We start from the raw sequence: 16,243 nt of genomic DNA, 5'->3' as shown, positions 1-16,243 counted from the left end.
GATAGTTCTTAAAGACAGTAAGAACTGGCCCTTATATTCTTGATGAATTCATCCTCCTAAAGAGTGAGTCACATTAAGACACCTGAGCATGCAGTTTCACAGCAGAAGGAACCACTATAGGGTAGTACAGGAATTTGCAAGACAAGAAAAACCAAAAGAAACTTACCAGCTCCCTCTGCAGAACAGCCAGTATTCTGAGTGTTCTTGGAACAGATGGCCTCCAGGGATTAAGATAGAAGTCCAGCCCTCTCTCTACTAAGTCCAGGAAAGTAATTAGTCCAACATCTTCCTCAGATGGAAAACCACAGGGTGATGCTGATATCCTACACACAGACTGTGCAAGGGCTGCAGTTTTGCTCTCCGTTTGCAAGAGCTTCAACATCACCTTTATCTCAGAGCAACACTGTGGCATGAATTGGGATTCAACCTGTGATTGCATTTAACCACTACCACAACACCCTCAGAGATTTTTCAAGCCTACATCTGGCTGCAGAGACTTCCACAACCAGTTCTACAAAGCCAGAGTTTAACAGGTGTGCATATCAGTGAAGCAACTCACGGAGCAAACAGGAACTTGACTGCATGCCAGCACTTACAAAATCAAGATATTCTACCAGCATAACCCTAAAGCAGAAGGCAGTATATCAATACACTCCTCACAAACAGCCAGGACTGCCAAGGTATGCAAGAGCACACGGCCACAGGGACACGACAGCACAATTCTTTAGGACAACAGAACTTGAGGATTTCACTACCCTGAAGTCACCAGCAACAGAACACCACCATCCACCACATAAGGAAATTCAGGACTATACACTTGGCAGATACTTCATATCACTTTCAAAGGTTCCAGGAACAGGTCTAAAGATTGTAAAACTGGTTTATTTCCCCTTTGTGTTGCAGTTGACTGTTTAAGAGCAGCACTTACCTCATCATACAGGCGAGAACATACAATGTTGCTGTACTTCCAGAATTCTGCCCAGAAGTCTGAGAAGGATTCCACTGACCACTGGTATAAGTCATCATAGTTGGCTGGAAGTAATAAATATGTTAGCATTATGCAGATAATTACAGGAATTTAGACAAACTACAGTTAGGGATATCCAGATAAATAGTATTTGTGGCTAAAACTACCAGTAAGCTACAACTGATGACACAGAGTAGATCACTTCTGTTCAAGGCAACTGACTACAGCATCAACAGAAATAAGTCTACTTGAACAACTGAACAGATGGCATCTTTTCACCTGTTAAAAGCCATTTACCACCACAGAGATAGACACCTTTTCTAATAGCTCTGTGCAACATCTATGGGCCATTAGTGAAACTGAGGATTAGACAACAGGATAGAGACCAGCTTGCTGACACTTCCACTTCCTATCTTATCAATAGCATGATGCTTCCATACAGCAGAAGATAAACGAGCCTTCCTGACATTTGATGTGTGGTTCTAGCCCAGGGCCAAAGACAAGGTAACATGGAGAGTAGATGCATTCATTTAACATCAACAGCACTATTACAAAGGAAGCATGCATTATTCCTTAATAAGCTGCAGTCTGTCAGACCTCTTATCTTTTCAAGCTAAAACAGCATCAATGAAATGAAATAAGATGTTTATTAGCTAGATATTAAAACCACGACCTGGCATCAAAAACATGGGAGTGAGCAGTTTAAGCCTTACATGACTGTGAGACAGATAAGTAACCTGAAAAATGCACACCAAACCCTCACAATTCAAACTAAATACTGAATTTGCATGTAAAACCATTTCAGGTATGAATAACTGAAGCCAATTCCTCAGCAGCAACTTAAAAGTAACATTCCCAAGTCACATCCATGCTGTCTGAAGCTGTGCCAACAGACAATTTAGATATGAATATCTGCCATCAGTGATAGTAGTAACAGTTTCCTGCTCTGCCAACTGTTTCCTATTTGATGCTTTCAGCTAAACCACTTGAAGTCATTTTCTCCAATTATCTTTGGTTTGTCATCCTGTTGTCCAGCTGACTGCTTCAGAAGTCATCTTTGCATCCTCTTCTTACAATGACATCTTCCAGATTTATAAGAGAAAAGTATTCAAAACGATCTAGACACTGTTACTCACACTTGATCACAACAGCTGCTTCCCCACCCTGTCTGCCCCTTTCACATCTTAGTCCACTCAGTCTTTTCCATCAGTGTTAGATTACTCAATATGTAGTATTGACATAGTAGAAGCAGAGGCAAAGACGCCACTCCATAGCTCAGCTTTTGCGTACGTGTTGCCTCAGTCCCAGCCTCCTATGTTCTCTTTTTACACTCCACCACTCTTCCATAAAGTGCACATCAGTGGGTTTGTGGTGTGGGGATAAGACTTTACCAAAGAAATGTTCAAGTTCCCACCTCCTCTTCCAAAAACCAATCGTACCACATGGTCCAAATCACTTGATAAAGGCAAAAAAACCCTACAAGTCACCACTAACTTGGTTTCTTACAGTATGAACAGTTTGTTCTATCTTCTCTATACAGTTTGTCCCCAAATAAGCTTTAGCATGCAAGTCCTTAAGGGCAAAAGCCTGTTATTCAGCAATTAAACATTGCATCTTGTTACTACATCTTCAGCATTGGGCAGAAGCATGCTGTTTAAAAGGTTATAGTACCCTCAGCTCTTCTCAGCAAATCCACATCTTAATGTCACATAAAGAATCCATTCTTTGTTGTGGAACAGCACACAGACCAATGATCATCAGTTCAAATGTAATGGAAGTTGACAAAGGTTTCTATATATGAACAGGAATCCACTTTTGAATGGAGATGGCCACTTCTAAATGGGGTGAAAAGAGTTCTAGTTGTTACAGCCATAAACATGGGCAGCACATCTGAAACTGCATTCAATGTTTATGAGTGCCAGTTAAATAACATTTCTGCTCAGGAGCTGACTAAAATCCTGTAGTAATTGGCTTCCTATGTACTAGGAGAGTTAGGTGCTATATATGTGTTCAAATGGGAAATCCCCCAGCAGCCAAGATAACAACCTGGCTTGCTTACATAGTAAGTTTCCAACTGACATTCCTAATTGTTTTCCAGACATGAATTGCTAGAAACACTATGTATATTGCTACTACTCCAGAATGCCTCTGCTTATACCACAGACACATTTATACTGGACTGACAAACTTGTCAGGCCACTTGCCAAAAATACTCTCTTCGTTCCTCACTAGAAGAATTACTATAGGAAAGCCACACAAGCCACCTGGTCCCCAAATGCTGGGAGAGGCCAGCATGAAGCGATCAAATAAGAATTTGAGGGTTTGGGCCCCACATGCACTGAACTTTACCTGGTTCATGCCACAAATGAGCCCACACAGCCAAAGTTTGACTTGCTTCATAAACAAAGATAAACACAGCTTTAACTCAAGCCTCACACACATATGCTGTTAGAGCATCGTATTATCGTTAAAGCTTAAACTAACTTCACAGTCATGATGGCAGCAATCTTTTCCTTCCACATCCCCTTAAAACATTAAGTCACTTCAGCTTTGCTGCTCACGCTGAAAATCCCTGCAAGCAGGGCCCCAACACCACAGAGAAGCAGACAGGAGCACACAGCATGTACCAACATCGATGCTGCCCAGGCTGACATCCAGCAGCAGCACCAGTAACAGATAAGGCTGTTTGCATTTCCCAATAGCATGTACCTTTCACACTAAGCAAAATGCTGCACCACAGGCCTCTACATGAGGCACAAGCAGAGCATCCAACTTACAGCCTGGACCACTTTGCCTCCTCCTAACCTAAGGCAGATGTGGGATGGCCAAACACCTTGCGGGCACCTTGCCCACCTCCCTGGGGTAGGGGCAAACAGCCCTATCACAAACCCACGATAACACCATTCTCAAAGCAGCAGAACCCCCCTTTAAATCCCACAGCCAGAGCAGGGCCCAAGCAGAGCCCGAGGGCCTCCCCGCCCGCCCAGAGCTCACCCAAGCGGAGCCCGCAGCTGCTGGCTACGGCGGCACGGAACCGGTCCATGTGGGTGTTGCGCTTCGTGTCAGGCTCCCACATCACTTGCGACTCCATGATCTCGGGCTCCCGAGACATGGCGGCGGTGGCAGAGGAGCGGAGCTAAACCGAACGAGCAGCCGTCCCTCCAGCTACAACCCCCACACCCCCCCCCCTCGCTGCGCCCCCACCCGAACTACGCGGTCCTTCCCCCGGGCGGGAGCTTTAAGCGTCGCCGACCCCGCCCAGTCACCTCACGCCGTAACCTTCCGCGGAGAGAAAAGAGTGCGGGGCGCTGCGCCCCGGCCCCACCCGCGGAGGGGTGGTGAGCCCGGAGGAGCGGCGGGGAAGGGTCGAGAGTGCAGGGTCCCCGCTCCGGCTGCCTCAGGAGAGCGGGGGAATGAATGGGGACCGGCCGCGGAGAGGACCCCTCAGGCCGCTGGGGTCTCTCCCCTCAGGTAGCGGCGGCTCGAGGCCTTTCCCGCCGAGTGACCGCGTCCCGCACCGGATCCCCGGCCTGCTCCATGACAGGAACCGTTTAACGGGGTTAAGCGGTAGAACACGGCCGTGCTCCCGCCGGTGACAGCTCCCTCCCACCGGGGCGCTGCGGGCAGCCCAGCCCCGTCGCTCGGGCCCAGCCACCTCTAAAGGTCACTGAGCGCGGTGCCCACACCATGGAGGGAACATCTCTTAGTGCTTTCAACAACATCTCTGCGAAATCACCACCACTTGTTCCTACCTCACACAGAATTTCCCGCTGGCAGTGTCTGAGGCAAGAAACAGGTTCTCCATAGCCAGACTATAGCCGTTACACCCATTGCCTGCGTGCCTCACACCTCGGATTAAAATCCATTGATTCTCATCTCTAAAAACGTGAGCTCTGACAACCACCGAGCCCGGGCAGCAATCAGTGGTAACAGAGCACGAAGCACTCGGTAACAGCGGCCAAACCACAGCATGTGCATGCTGCTTACGCAATTGTGACTGTCAAGGTCGTGATTTCCCTTCTAATTCATAGAAGCCTCGAAAAAAAAGCCGAATTTGGAGGCAAATTATACAAGCATAGAGTGTAAATATGAAAGTAAAACATGTGTAGTACATAGTAGTATAATTGCTATGAATTTCATGTAGATCTTTGTGCTGCTGAAGTAAAACTGCATCAAATTTGGAGGCTGTGGCAACATGATTTGAACAATTTCTATTTGCCCCAAGATAGACCTTGCATAGAAGCATGAAAAAATAACTCTTCAGAGCCTGGAGGACATGGAGAGGCTGCAGGAGGAATCAGAGCACTTTATTTGCTTCTACACACCTCCCTTGCCTTGGCAGCTGTGCTCAGAGGGGTCAGTGGAGGTGTGAAATCAATGGCACAGGCACCCTGCCAAAGCCCCACGGGCAGCACAGGAGCATGATGACTGTGCCCCAGCCCCACAGGCTTTGCTGTTACAGCTGGCTTGTGGTGGAGAGAAACTATTTACAAACTCCATCTCTGCACACCCACGGGAAAGGTGACTTCTGGTTTTTGCCCTTTGGGTTGTGAAGACATCTACTGCGACAACAGTGTTAGCCAATGTGGAGATATATATACTGGTTTGGCACACAGAGTATTGCTGGGCAGCTGCCAGGGTCAGGTTTGACCAGGGTCAGATGTCATGAGGGCATTGCCTCCCGCCCCACACCACAGCCCTCTGCTAGGGATGCCCAGGGCAGGCCTAGCCCCATGCATCTCTTCACACACGGTTGATGTGCAGCCTCTCCTGCTCGGGAGGGTCCACCTGAGCTTTACATCAGGTTTTCCACAGCTCCCTCACAGCTGCACCTGACACCTGGTGAACCTGCCCCGGCCAGCGGGCTCGATGCGAGAACTGGAATCAAACCTGCCACGTCCCATTTTTACCTCACTTTAATTTATCCAGCCCCGCTCTGAGACCGCTCCTCGCCCTCAGTTCCTTGCCCCGAGGGAGTCATCGCCCGCCGCTTCCCGCCCGCCCTTCGCTGCCGAAGTCAAGCACCGCCACCGCCCCTCAGGCGCTGCGGACGGATCCCGCGCGGCGCACGGCGGTCGCGACGCCGGCGCGCCTGATTGGCTGCCGTGCGCCTGGCCCCACATCAGCCCAGTGCCCGCGCTCCTCGCGGCTGAGCTGACGGTGAAAGAGCTGACACGCTCAAGAACCAATTGGCGCAAAGGTTTTGCAAACGCATATCTCTTCCAGCCAATGAGAGACCGGATCAGGAGGAGGTGTGCCCAATAGGAGGAGAGCTCTTATCCTGCTCGGCGGTCGGGGTGGGGTCCCTCTGTGATTCCCCTCAGCGCTGAGGAGAGCCCGGCGTCGGGCCTGTGCGGTGCAGGTGTTTCCCGATTTAAGCTATAAAAGCACCGCAAACGAGCATTTTTCCTTCTCCCAATGCAACCTGTGCCTCTAAAAAGAAAATGTGCAACCAAATCACCTGAGAAGAGACCGAAAAACCCTCTCGCTGAGCTGAAAAATGCATGGTTTAAAATGGACTGACCCACTTGTTCAAGGAGGAAGGGGTGCGCTGGGAATTTAACGAGAAAAACTTGAGCTTTTAGGAAAGCCTGACAGAGCTTCAAATTTATTAACAGCAGTTTTACTATTGCAGGCTTTATTAGAGTGGGTTATGCCTCCATGTTTCTTGCTCACGTTCTGGTTGTGCCTTATCCAGATCAGTTTTTCCTTCTTTCAAAAGTGGAAAAATTGGAAGAAAAATGAATAAAGATTAAACAAGCCTTTAATGAGAAAATGGGCATTAAGAGGACTGCAGTGACTAGAAAAATAGTTTGGACACTAGATTAGGATAGCTGGAGGAAACCAGCCTGAATAAGATTAACTGGAATGGACCATTTGGAAACCTTTTGAAGCCTTGCTTTATACCTACTAATGGCAATAATAGGTTGAAAATTAAATCGTGTTTTCTGCTTTAGATTAGATTAGGGGCCCTTCAAAAGATGCTGCAGAACCGATTAACAGTAATAATGATGATGATGGCACTACCTTGTCTGTGCAGTCAGTCTGTGAAATTAAAGCAAATGCTGAAATGCAGGGACCTGTGAGAGAAGTTTCCTGATAATAACTCACAGCAATCTGTGTCCATTGATCACCTGGATTAGGAAATCTAATCTATATTCAGAGTGGCCATCAACCTCTGTGTTGTGTCAGGAGTGCAAGTAACCAGGTGTCAAAATCAAAAGCAGTTGCAGAAAGAGAAGGAGAAGGAGAAGGAAAAGAAGCAGTGACACAATGCAAGAAAACCCTCACAGGGCTAGCAGCAAAAACTAGTGGACAAGTTGAGGCTGTGAGATGAAGTAAAGCCAACAATAAGGGTCTGTGAAGTTAAGGACTGGTCCACAGTAACACCAGTTGGATTTCTTTAGGGCTACACCATTTTTTCAGCATAAAAGATGATTTAAAATGAGTGAGCCCTATGATCTGCTAAAACCTTGACTCTAGAAGAACACAATTAATATAAATACTGTTCAGATTGTTGTTAAATGCCTATATCTGAGTAAGACACCTTACACAGCTTCTAGTGCAGACCAGGAGACAGAGAAGTACACATACTTCTTTTGTAGGCCCTCATCAGTGGATCTTTCTAGAAACCTTAGTTGTCCTAATTATAAAGTTCAGTGTGGCTGAGATCAGTATTTCATGTCGTGATGCAATGTACTCTTTGAGCAGATGTGATTTCGTTTATTTAAACAAGAAGGGTGAAGTACTTGTGTAATTTCATAAGAGCTGTGGATTTGGAGAGGTAAATGTACCTGAAATAGGCTCATTGAGACAGGTCAGGAAGTCAATTAAATACCAGGGCAGATTCCCAAGTTATCCTGACCTCATATGAAGGACAACCCTGAGCTCAGGCTCCCAAAGGCAGCCATTGAAATAGGCCTCTGAGCCTCGGTAAAGAATGGATGAAAGAAACAAGAAGCACTGCAGAAGTGATTTTGAGGGGATACCATGACAGAAACTCATGTTGAGAAATAGGAATGTCCCCAAATTCACAGAAACAAGACTCATCAGACCAGAAACAGCAAATAGGGACCTAGAGATGGCCATGCAGCTGTAAGCAAATTGAGGAGTTATAACTGGCACAGAAAACATCACTCACTACAGTTAATGACATTACTATCATGGTCTTATACCACAAGGTTCTTTACACACAAGAAATGCCCCAGAAGAGGACACTTTACTATGCTCTGGCAGTCGAGGCACAGCAGGACACTGAGAGCAGAACCTCAGAAGAGCCTCAAAAATACCTGCCATCAGTTATCAATCTGTCTTGGAAGAATATGAGATAGACTTCAGAATATACACAGGTATTAACATGTCAGCAGTTTCAGGACCACCTTAAGAAAACATGAAAGCACCATTTATAAATATATAAAGAATCTGTGTCCTACTGAAATGAAGTAGGACCCTAAGTACCTTCCTGGATCTGGGCCCAACCCTTTCAGAGCCAACTATAAATAATGCTGAAAGGTATTGGCCATTCTGCTAAATGTGAAAATAAGTGTTTTGGCCAGACTAAAACTAGGAAAAAGGCCATGGAAAGATGTCTGTATTCTAGATGTCTGCTCAACTGCTCAGAAACTGGGCTTATGAGGTTTAAAAGTCAAGGACATGGGCTACAGAATCAGATAGAGATACCTAGAATTATTCTAGTGTCTGGGAGAGTTACAGGCTTCACCCCTGACTTTGTGGGAGCCGCTGGGAAGGGGTGAGTGCAAGCAGAGATGTGCCAGAGAGGGCAGAGATCCTGGATGGGGTGCAGACATGGTCATGGACTGCCTGCACCATCCCGAGCACAATGAGAAGCTCTGGGGAGGGCGTTGGGATCCCCCATGCCTTGGGGGCACTACCGTTGGGCAATTCAATAAACCCTTTCTGCCTCAGATGGGATCATCTATCAGTGCACAATCAGCATCACAAACCTGTGGATCTGTTTTTATATTGCTGCCTTTGTATTCCTGTCTTGTCTAACTCAGGCTTCTGTCAATGAATGATGAATCAAACGTGCTCTGAAGACAGCAGAGTACTTTTCTATCTCCTGGGGATTCTTACCTCACTCTGCTAACATCCTGGTTGGGTTTCACTACCCAGAAGGAGCAGATAACGTTGTTTCGTTTATTCTTCCCAACCTGTCTTTTATTAGCCTGGTCAGGAAAAAATCAACACACCACCTGTCGGAAGAGGGAGTCACACCATTGACTGTGCTGAATTTTGGCTTATATCTCTGAGTCAGAGCCTCTCAAGGGTGAAGGGATGAGGTCCTTCAGAATCCCTCGACTGGCAGTTGTTAAGATGTCATTTTTTGAGATCAGACTTTTACATTCCCTGTGTTGTTTGGGGGTTGCGCCTGGGAGTCTCCTCAGGAGACCCATGCAGGAAAGGCTGTACCCTGTGTACAGACTGTGATGAGTCTTAGAGCACAAATAGATACATGAATCATTTAAGAACTCCACAGGAGAGGATCTGGGGGCCAAGATCATGAGCTGGCGATGTGGCCCAGCAGCAGCCTGGGCTGCTCTTATAGTAAGAGCCCACACATCGAGGGGTGTGATCCTTCCCCTCGGTCTGGCCCTCCCAAGATCCATCCGGAGCAGCATGTCAAAGTGTAGGCTCCATGCTGCAAGGTGGATGTTGATGCAGGACTGGGAGCTGAAGCACAGAGTGCCTGAGAGTGCTTGGAAAGGGCAAAGGCAAGACCATATCCCTGCCTACACTTAGCCAGGCAGAAAACACAGCCAGAACCTTCTGGAAGGTGCACGTTGACAGCAGGAGAGCAAAGAGTCCTAAGCTGAGGCATGGGAAATCCTGGTTACATAGTAGGGAAGGAACATTTTGGCCAGGTGGATTATTAAATACAAAAATGAGCCTGGAACAGGCTAGATGCTGTCCCCGATCGAACACTGGCAGAGGTTAACTACTGGGACTGGTTTTAGACAGGGACAAGCTCACCCCAGGTGCAAGCTGTTCTGAGGCTGGAAACAGCCATAGACTTGATCAGAATGGTTTGTCTCGGGGGGGATGGACGCCCATGAAAGCCTTCGAATATCCCGTTCCAACCGAAAGGATCATGCTGTGATTTTAGTAACTCCATCGCTTTAAGGGGAGGGGGCTGCGGGCAGGGGGCGGTGCACTCGCGGATTGCGCGGCGCGGCCTCTAGGCGGCGCTACAATCTCGGCTCTGCCGGGCACGGGGTGCAGCGCGGGCAGCCATGGCGGCGCGGAGGCTGCCGGCGCTGCTGCTGCTCCTCGCCTTGCTGCTGGGCGGCACGGCGGGACCCGGTGCTTGGGCAGCGCGGAGCCGGGGCGCCGACAAGCAAAACAGCTTCCGCCGCGCCGCCAGCGGCCTCTACCAGGGCGTCAGCGGCCTCTTCGGCGAGGACAACGTGCGGGCCCTGCAGAAGGTGAGGCTCCGGCCCGCTTCCCCACCGTAAACCTTTCGCTTTCTTTCCCTTCGCGCTCTCTCCCCAGGCCGCTGCTCCCCGGGCTGAGCAGGAGATTCTGTGAGGCAGAGCCCCGCCGTTGGCCGGTACTTGGCTTGGACCGGCCTCGCCTCTTGTGCGAGCCCGGGCTAAGGCGGCCCAACGGCTGGAGCGAGGAAAAACGAGAGGCGAGGCATGATGCGGAGAAAACTGCAAGAAATATTAATGTAATAAATCTCTAAATAAAGGCTAATTTAGGTGGGGGAGACGGCCAGGGCAGAGCGCTGTCGCTGAGGAGCCCTGCAATTGAAATATGATGTGTCTGCATCAGCGGAGCATCCTGTGCTTGTAGGGCCACAGAGGAACTTGCAGGGAATCAGGCATGCGAGCAGACAGACCTCTGCCTTCCTCTGGCCCTGCTTGCCTCAGCCAGGAGGAAGAAATAATAAATACTGTTAAAGTGACCTGTAAATGCACTTGAGACATTTGTGTGAAATACCCGGGATGTTTCTCAGGTGCTCAATAATTCTCTGGTTTGCTTTACCAATCTTTGTTGCTAATAATAGTGTTTTATTTAAATTTCAGAACAATGGTAAAGCTAATAAAGTGCCTTTAAAAATCCTGTTATTATATACATTTACATGGCAAAATACCCGGGATAAGGACAGTTGTAATAAGTACCTTTATGATTCACAAAGTTAAAAAGCATTCTTTTTCTTTGTGGACTTCAAAATAGCCTGCAATTCATGTTTAGTGAGTTACAGTTCTCCTAATAGTAAGTCTTGAAGTGGAAGCATGTTTAAGGACCTGAGAATTTTCATTTCTTTAATTCTCAATTTTATTTCTCAGTTTTTCTCAAGGCTGACAGAGAGGTTTGTCAATGGGGTGGATGTATTAATGGACACATTCTGGAGAATATGGACTGATTTGTTAGATGTTCTTGGAATTGATGGTAAGTGTAATGCCTGTTAACTCTTGAGCTCTATCAGCCTGTACCAGTGTTGACAAGAACATTTTATCATGCTGCATTAAGCATTCCTCAGTGCTCTCTATCTGCTTCACTTGCCTTTGATTTTGCTATTGCTACCTTCAAACAAGAGGTCTAAAACTAGCTATTCTGTTTCTGTACATGTCTATAAAGGGCATTACAAGTCATGGGTGGTTTCTTTGTATCATCGCTACATAGATGCATGCAGCCAGGAACAGTGCAGGGAGATAAAGGAGGACTACAAGAAGGAAAGATACAATTGAGAGCCTTAGAATATAACTTTCACAAAGAGGACCTTTAGCCTCAGTATGAGCTTTGACCTTAGGCCCTGCAATAGTTTGTCTTTAAAGAACCTTTACTTTAAAGGAATTAGTTCAACTGCATCATTGGAGCTGAGCCAGGGATTTGAAGAAGGTCCATCCAGAAAAGGATGAAGTAGCTTTACCCCTTCCTTTAGAAAAGTCAGAGCTGTGACCCCGCTGCATGGCCCTTGGACGTTGTGTTGCGTTTTTACCATTACCATTTGGCATGTTCTCGTTAATACTCTCTGACTTTCCCTTTGTTTTTCAGCCTCCAACCTGACTCATTATTTCAGCCCAGCAGCAATTGCCAACAGCCCAACCCGTGCTCTTCTACTGATTGGTGCCATTTTACTCGCCTATTGGTTTTTATCTCTCTTCCTTGGATTCTTCTTCTATCTCCTGCACATGCTGTTTGGTCGTTTCTTCTGGATTGCGAGGGTGGCCCTTTTCACTCTCTCGTGCGTGTACATCCTCCAGAAGTATGAAGGTGACCCGGAACACGCCGTCCTGCCTCTCTGCTTTGTTGTAGCAGTCTACTTCATGACGGGGCCAGTTGGATTTTACTGGAGAAGAAACAGCAACAGCAGCCTTGAGGAGAAGATGGACCACCTCGACAGCCAGATCAGACTTCTGAACATTCGTCTTTCTCGGCTGATTGAGAACCTGGACAGAGGCAGTAACCAATGAACCAGCCCCTATAGACCACTGTACACCAGCTCTAGAAAATTCCTAAGCACTGTCTTGTTTGAAGTTACAAAGCAACAAAACATCACATGGTAAAAAGTGTGCAAAAGTTATAACTTTTCATCATGTGTGAGACTAATTTATCTAGATTATACACTCAGCCATTATACTTGTAGGAAAAAAAACACATTTAAGAACTTCAGCTGTATATTCAGAGAGTTTTATCCAGTACTCGAATTTTCTCAGTAGATAAACGCTTACTTTTACAAGCATTTAAAAACATCTTTTGTAAAGTTTTTATAAAAGCAAATTGAGTAGTCTTTCAGATATTGAAATTGAGCTAAAACATATGCAAATTTGACACTTTAAAAGTTAAAAAGAACAAAAAAAAAATAAGCTACCAAACACTTCCATTGAGAAGTAACTGCTGTGGGTCCACGTTTCTTTTTCTTCCAAAGTTGTTTTTGTTTTATTGTTGGCTTCTTTCATTGCCTTGAAGTTGCCTTTCATAGAGTATCAGATGAGGAATTTTCTGGTATCCAGGCCAAAAAATTCACGCCGTGGCTTTTAATAGGAGGTGAGGAATAAGGGAGAAGGAAGATTTCATAGATTTGAAGCTCTTTAATGCCAGTCCCACAGGAGGAATTGCGAAGCGCACATGTGGCATTATTTCATTGCATTTCATCTGGAGAACTTTAATTTGGTGTCTGAAAGGAAAGCTCTTGACACAAAGGGAGGAGTTGTAGCGTGGCAAATTGTAATTCATACTTGATATTCACAGTGAAGCATTTTTCCAAGCATAGAGTAAACCATGATTTTTAGTCTCAGGACCCACATACTTTCTCAAAAAAGGCAGCAGTGAAACCACTTGCAAATGTATTGTTGCTTAAAGCTTTCTCAGGACCAATAAGCGGCAATAAATTATCTTCAGGAAGATCCGGATTTTTTTCTAAAATTGTAATAGTTTTATAGGAGCTTTTTGCTTGAAGTCTGTGTCCTCACTCTTCTGGGGAAAGTGAGTCACCTTATGAGAAGGGTGTATTAAACGGTTGTGTTTCGAAGGGGTGCAGGAGCTTTGCAGCAATTTTACTTTGAAGGATTCTATGTATTTGTAACCTTAGAGTTAAGTGGCTTGGCAGGCTGCCACTGCCTGTGTAAGGTGTGCTGAAATGCATTGAAACAAAGGTAACCTCAGGGAAGAGAGGCCAGAACGTGATGTAACGTGTGTGGCATCTGCAGGTATAGATGAGGGGAGGGAGGGATAGCAGCTAAACCATGGTGATGAGCACAGTATCAGCATCATGGGGGGTAAAATTGACCACAGCTGAAGAACTATGTATTCCATAATGTCTAAATGACCAAGTAAAGGAAAAAACGCAACAAAAACTGGCCTGTGGTAGGGCCTGGCTGACAAGCAAGGGGAGCAAATACCAGGAGGTGCTGCTTCGCCTGTGAGCGCCAGCTCCAGCTCGGCTCTTGGGCTTCAGCTTCTTGCTTCGCTGGGTAGAGCTTTTGTTGGATGTGATGCTTCACTGAATGTAGCTGTGGGGGGAGTTTATTTTTTCTCTTTCTGCTGAAGTTTAATGCTGTTAAAACGTGTTACTTGCCTAATCTCATTTGGGCTCTGTGTGACATTTATGTGAGGGATTATTTTCAAATCCATGTTAATGGCCTTTACTCCAAACTGTGATCACTTCAGTTCAACATGGTTGAAGTTCATATGCAGTCGGCACTGTTGTAATACATTTTAATTTCTTATTTCCTCTATAAATCCCCCCTGCGCCCCATTTTTTTTTTTCAAGACATGCACATTTAGAGTTGCAAAGTAACTGCTTTTCATAATGTAAAACCTTTCTGTGAACAGATAAGTACTGCAGCCACAAACAGTCTGCTTGGCAAAGCTGAAAATGGCAATTACAGTATAATCCTTTTTATAGCTCATTTTCCATAGTATTACAGAGTCTTCCCTATAAGCTCGCTTTTCCTTGCTCTAAGCATGGAGGACTGGGCTGAAACACCAACCTGGAAGTTCGGAATCCACTGGCAAAGCTTTGTCAAGTCTTCAGGTGTTTTGAGGCCTGAGGACCAAAGCTCATTCATGTGAGAGGCTCCACCAACTTCCTCAGGACTCTGAACATGAGTCAGTTTGGTGTAGATTGTATTTTACATAATCTATATTTAATGTTAAAGTTCCAAATACTGACTTGTTTCTATATTAAGAGTTGTCTATGGTAAAGATTTCTTTTAGAATACTGTCTAACAGTTGATTTGGATTACAGTTTCTCCCTGTCTCACTCTAATCACCTTAGCTTTGTAAAACCAACCCTCTTATATTAATACTGTTCATTTTGATCACCCTGCTGCTTGAATAAAAAGGTATTTTTATATTTACTTGCATCCCATGTATAGCGAATTGTTATGTGAAAAGCAGAATATATAAAATTGGGTGTTTTGAATCAGTATTTTTCCCAGCACTCAGTTTTCTTGTTAGTCAAATTCAGAAGTAATGATTTTTTTTGTTAAAGCACAATCTAATCTTCGATATATGTACTTTAAAAAAGCTCTGTATTTTTAAACATGCACTGTAGTGAAAGCGCTTTCGGGACATGAATGTGGCATTGTATTTAATCTCTTTCAACTTTTGTAAATACCTTTTACAAGTATTTTCCATCCCAAGCCGTCTAGTTTATCCATCGAGGTTCTGCTCTGGTTTTTAGAGCTCGGCCTGGTGACAGCAGGTTGCTAGTGACATGAGATGTGCCCCGTCACCTGCGGGTAAACAGAGATGCAGAATTGGACCAACCCACCAGAGTCAGAGGTAGAAATGGGGATAAACCCCTGGATTTTGGAGCTCCAGGCCTTTGCCCTGGGCACTGGCAGCCTAACCAGGGGCAGGCAGCAGGATCACTGCGCTCCCTGGTGCAGGCTGTGATGGGGAGGCTCAGGTAGCCACAGAGAGCACCCTGTTTGGCCACAGTGCCCAGGGCAGCTCTGCCAAAACGGTTCCCATTATTGACCTCCTGTTTGCAGGGTCTGCTTGAACGAACATCCCTGGTGTACCTGTTTCAGATGGGCTCCAGGCTGTCCAGTGTCAGACATTCTGGTAGGATCTTTCATGTGTTAAACGGTGTACTTTTCAGACCTAATATTGAAACTGCTGTAATATTTTCAACACATTGATTTTCACTAAACTTAATGCCCATTGCAATTTCTTTGGAAGTACGCACCTCGCCTCGCGATAGCTGATGTGCTGTGCGTGGAATGTAACGCTTCTCAAAGTGGTTTTGGGTGTCAGAGTGCAATGTGTAAACCTGGTGTAACTCAGTGCTGTACTTCAGTAGCGCGTCCTGCAAATTGTGATTTGCTTTTTAAGACTTGTTGCATCGTTAGTGTGGAAAATAGACCAGTATCAATCCTAGCTCTTTGATGGTGTAGAAGTTTATAAGTGTGATTTGCCTCACGTACTGATCTGTATTTGGCAGCTAATGATGTAAATGACCGTTAAGTTCTCTTCGTCTGGGTTGGAAAATAAAAGATTTTATTGTATCCGCATGTATTTTAAACTTTTGGGTAACTCCGTTGAACTGTGATAACAGCACATTTCAAAACTGAGCTTTTCCTTTCCCCCACAAGTGGTATTTGCTGTGGTTGCACTTGTTATCCGCACTGATGTTTGTGATTCCATTTAGGATTTCAAGATAATGTTTGGGTTTGTATGGTTGTGGTTATGTACAAATTAATTTGGTCTGAAGAGATGGCATATGTAGACTTTTGACATATGATCCATAGGGAAACATTGGCTTCCACTGCTAATACTAAGTCGTTAGAAGTCTGCGGGACT

The 16,243-nt window shown here is 45.7% G+C and overlaps 2 protein-coding genes across 2 annotated transcripts in view; one reads left to right on the top strand and one right to left on the bottom strand.

Moving 5' to 3' along the window:
• The window catches only part of AACS (acetoacetyl-CoA synthetase), a gene marked incomplete at both ends in the record, with an annotated part of 40,664 nt that extends 36,585 nt beyond the window's left edge, over positions 1–4,079 (bottom strand). Inside the window, 2 exons of the mRNA XM_080628825.1 lie at positions 929–1,032; positions 3,962–4,079. Coding sequence (XP_080484951.1) covers positions 929–1,032; positions 3,962–4,079 — 222 coding nt within the window. The remainder of the gene's footprint in view (positions 1–928; positions 1,033–3,961) is intronic.
• Positions 4,080–10,204: 6,125 nt separating this feature from the next.
• BRI3BP (BRI3 binding protein) lies at positions 10,205–13,708 on the top strand. The gene is made up of 3 exons (XM_080628785.1): positions 10,205–10,410; positions 11,278–11,380; positions 11,987–13,708. Exons 1-3 carry the CDS (start codon positions 10,219–10,221, stop codon positions 12,403–12,405), a joined length of 714 nt encoding a protein of 237 aa, XP_080484911.1. The 5' UTR covers positions 10,205–10,218; the 3' UTR covers positions 12,406–13,708.
• The last annotated feature ends 2,535 nt before the right edge of the window (positions 13,709–16,243 follow it).

Source organism: Psittacula echo (assembly GCF_963264785.1).
Source record: "Psittacula echo genome assembly, chromosome: 13".
Lineage (NCBI taxonomy): Eukaryota > Metazoa > Chordata > Aves > Psittaciformes > Psittacidae > Psittacula > Psittacula echo.
This window is presented reverse-complemented; position numbering and strand designations above follow the sequence as displayed.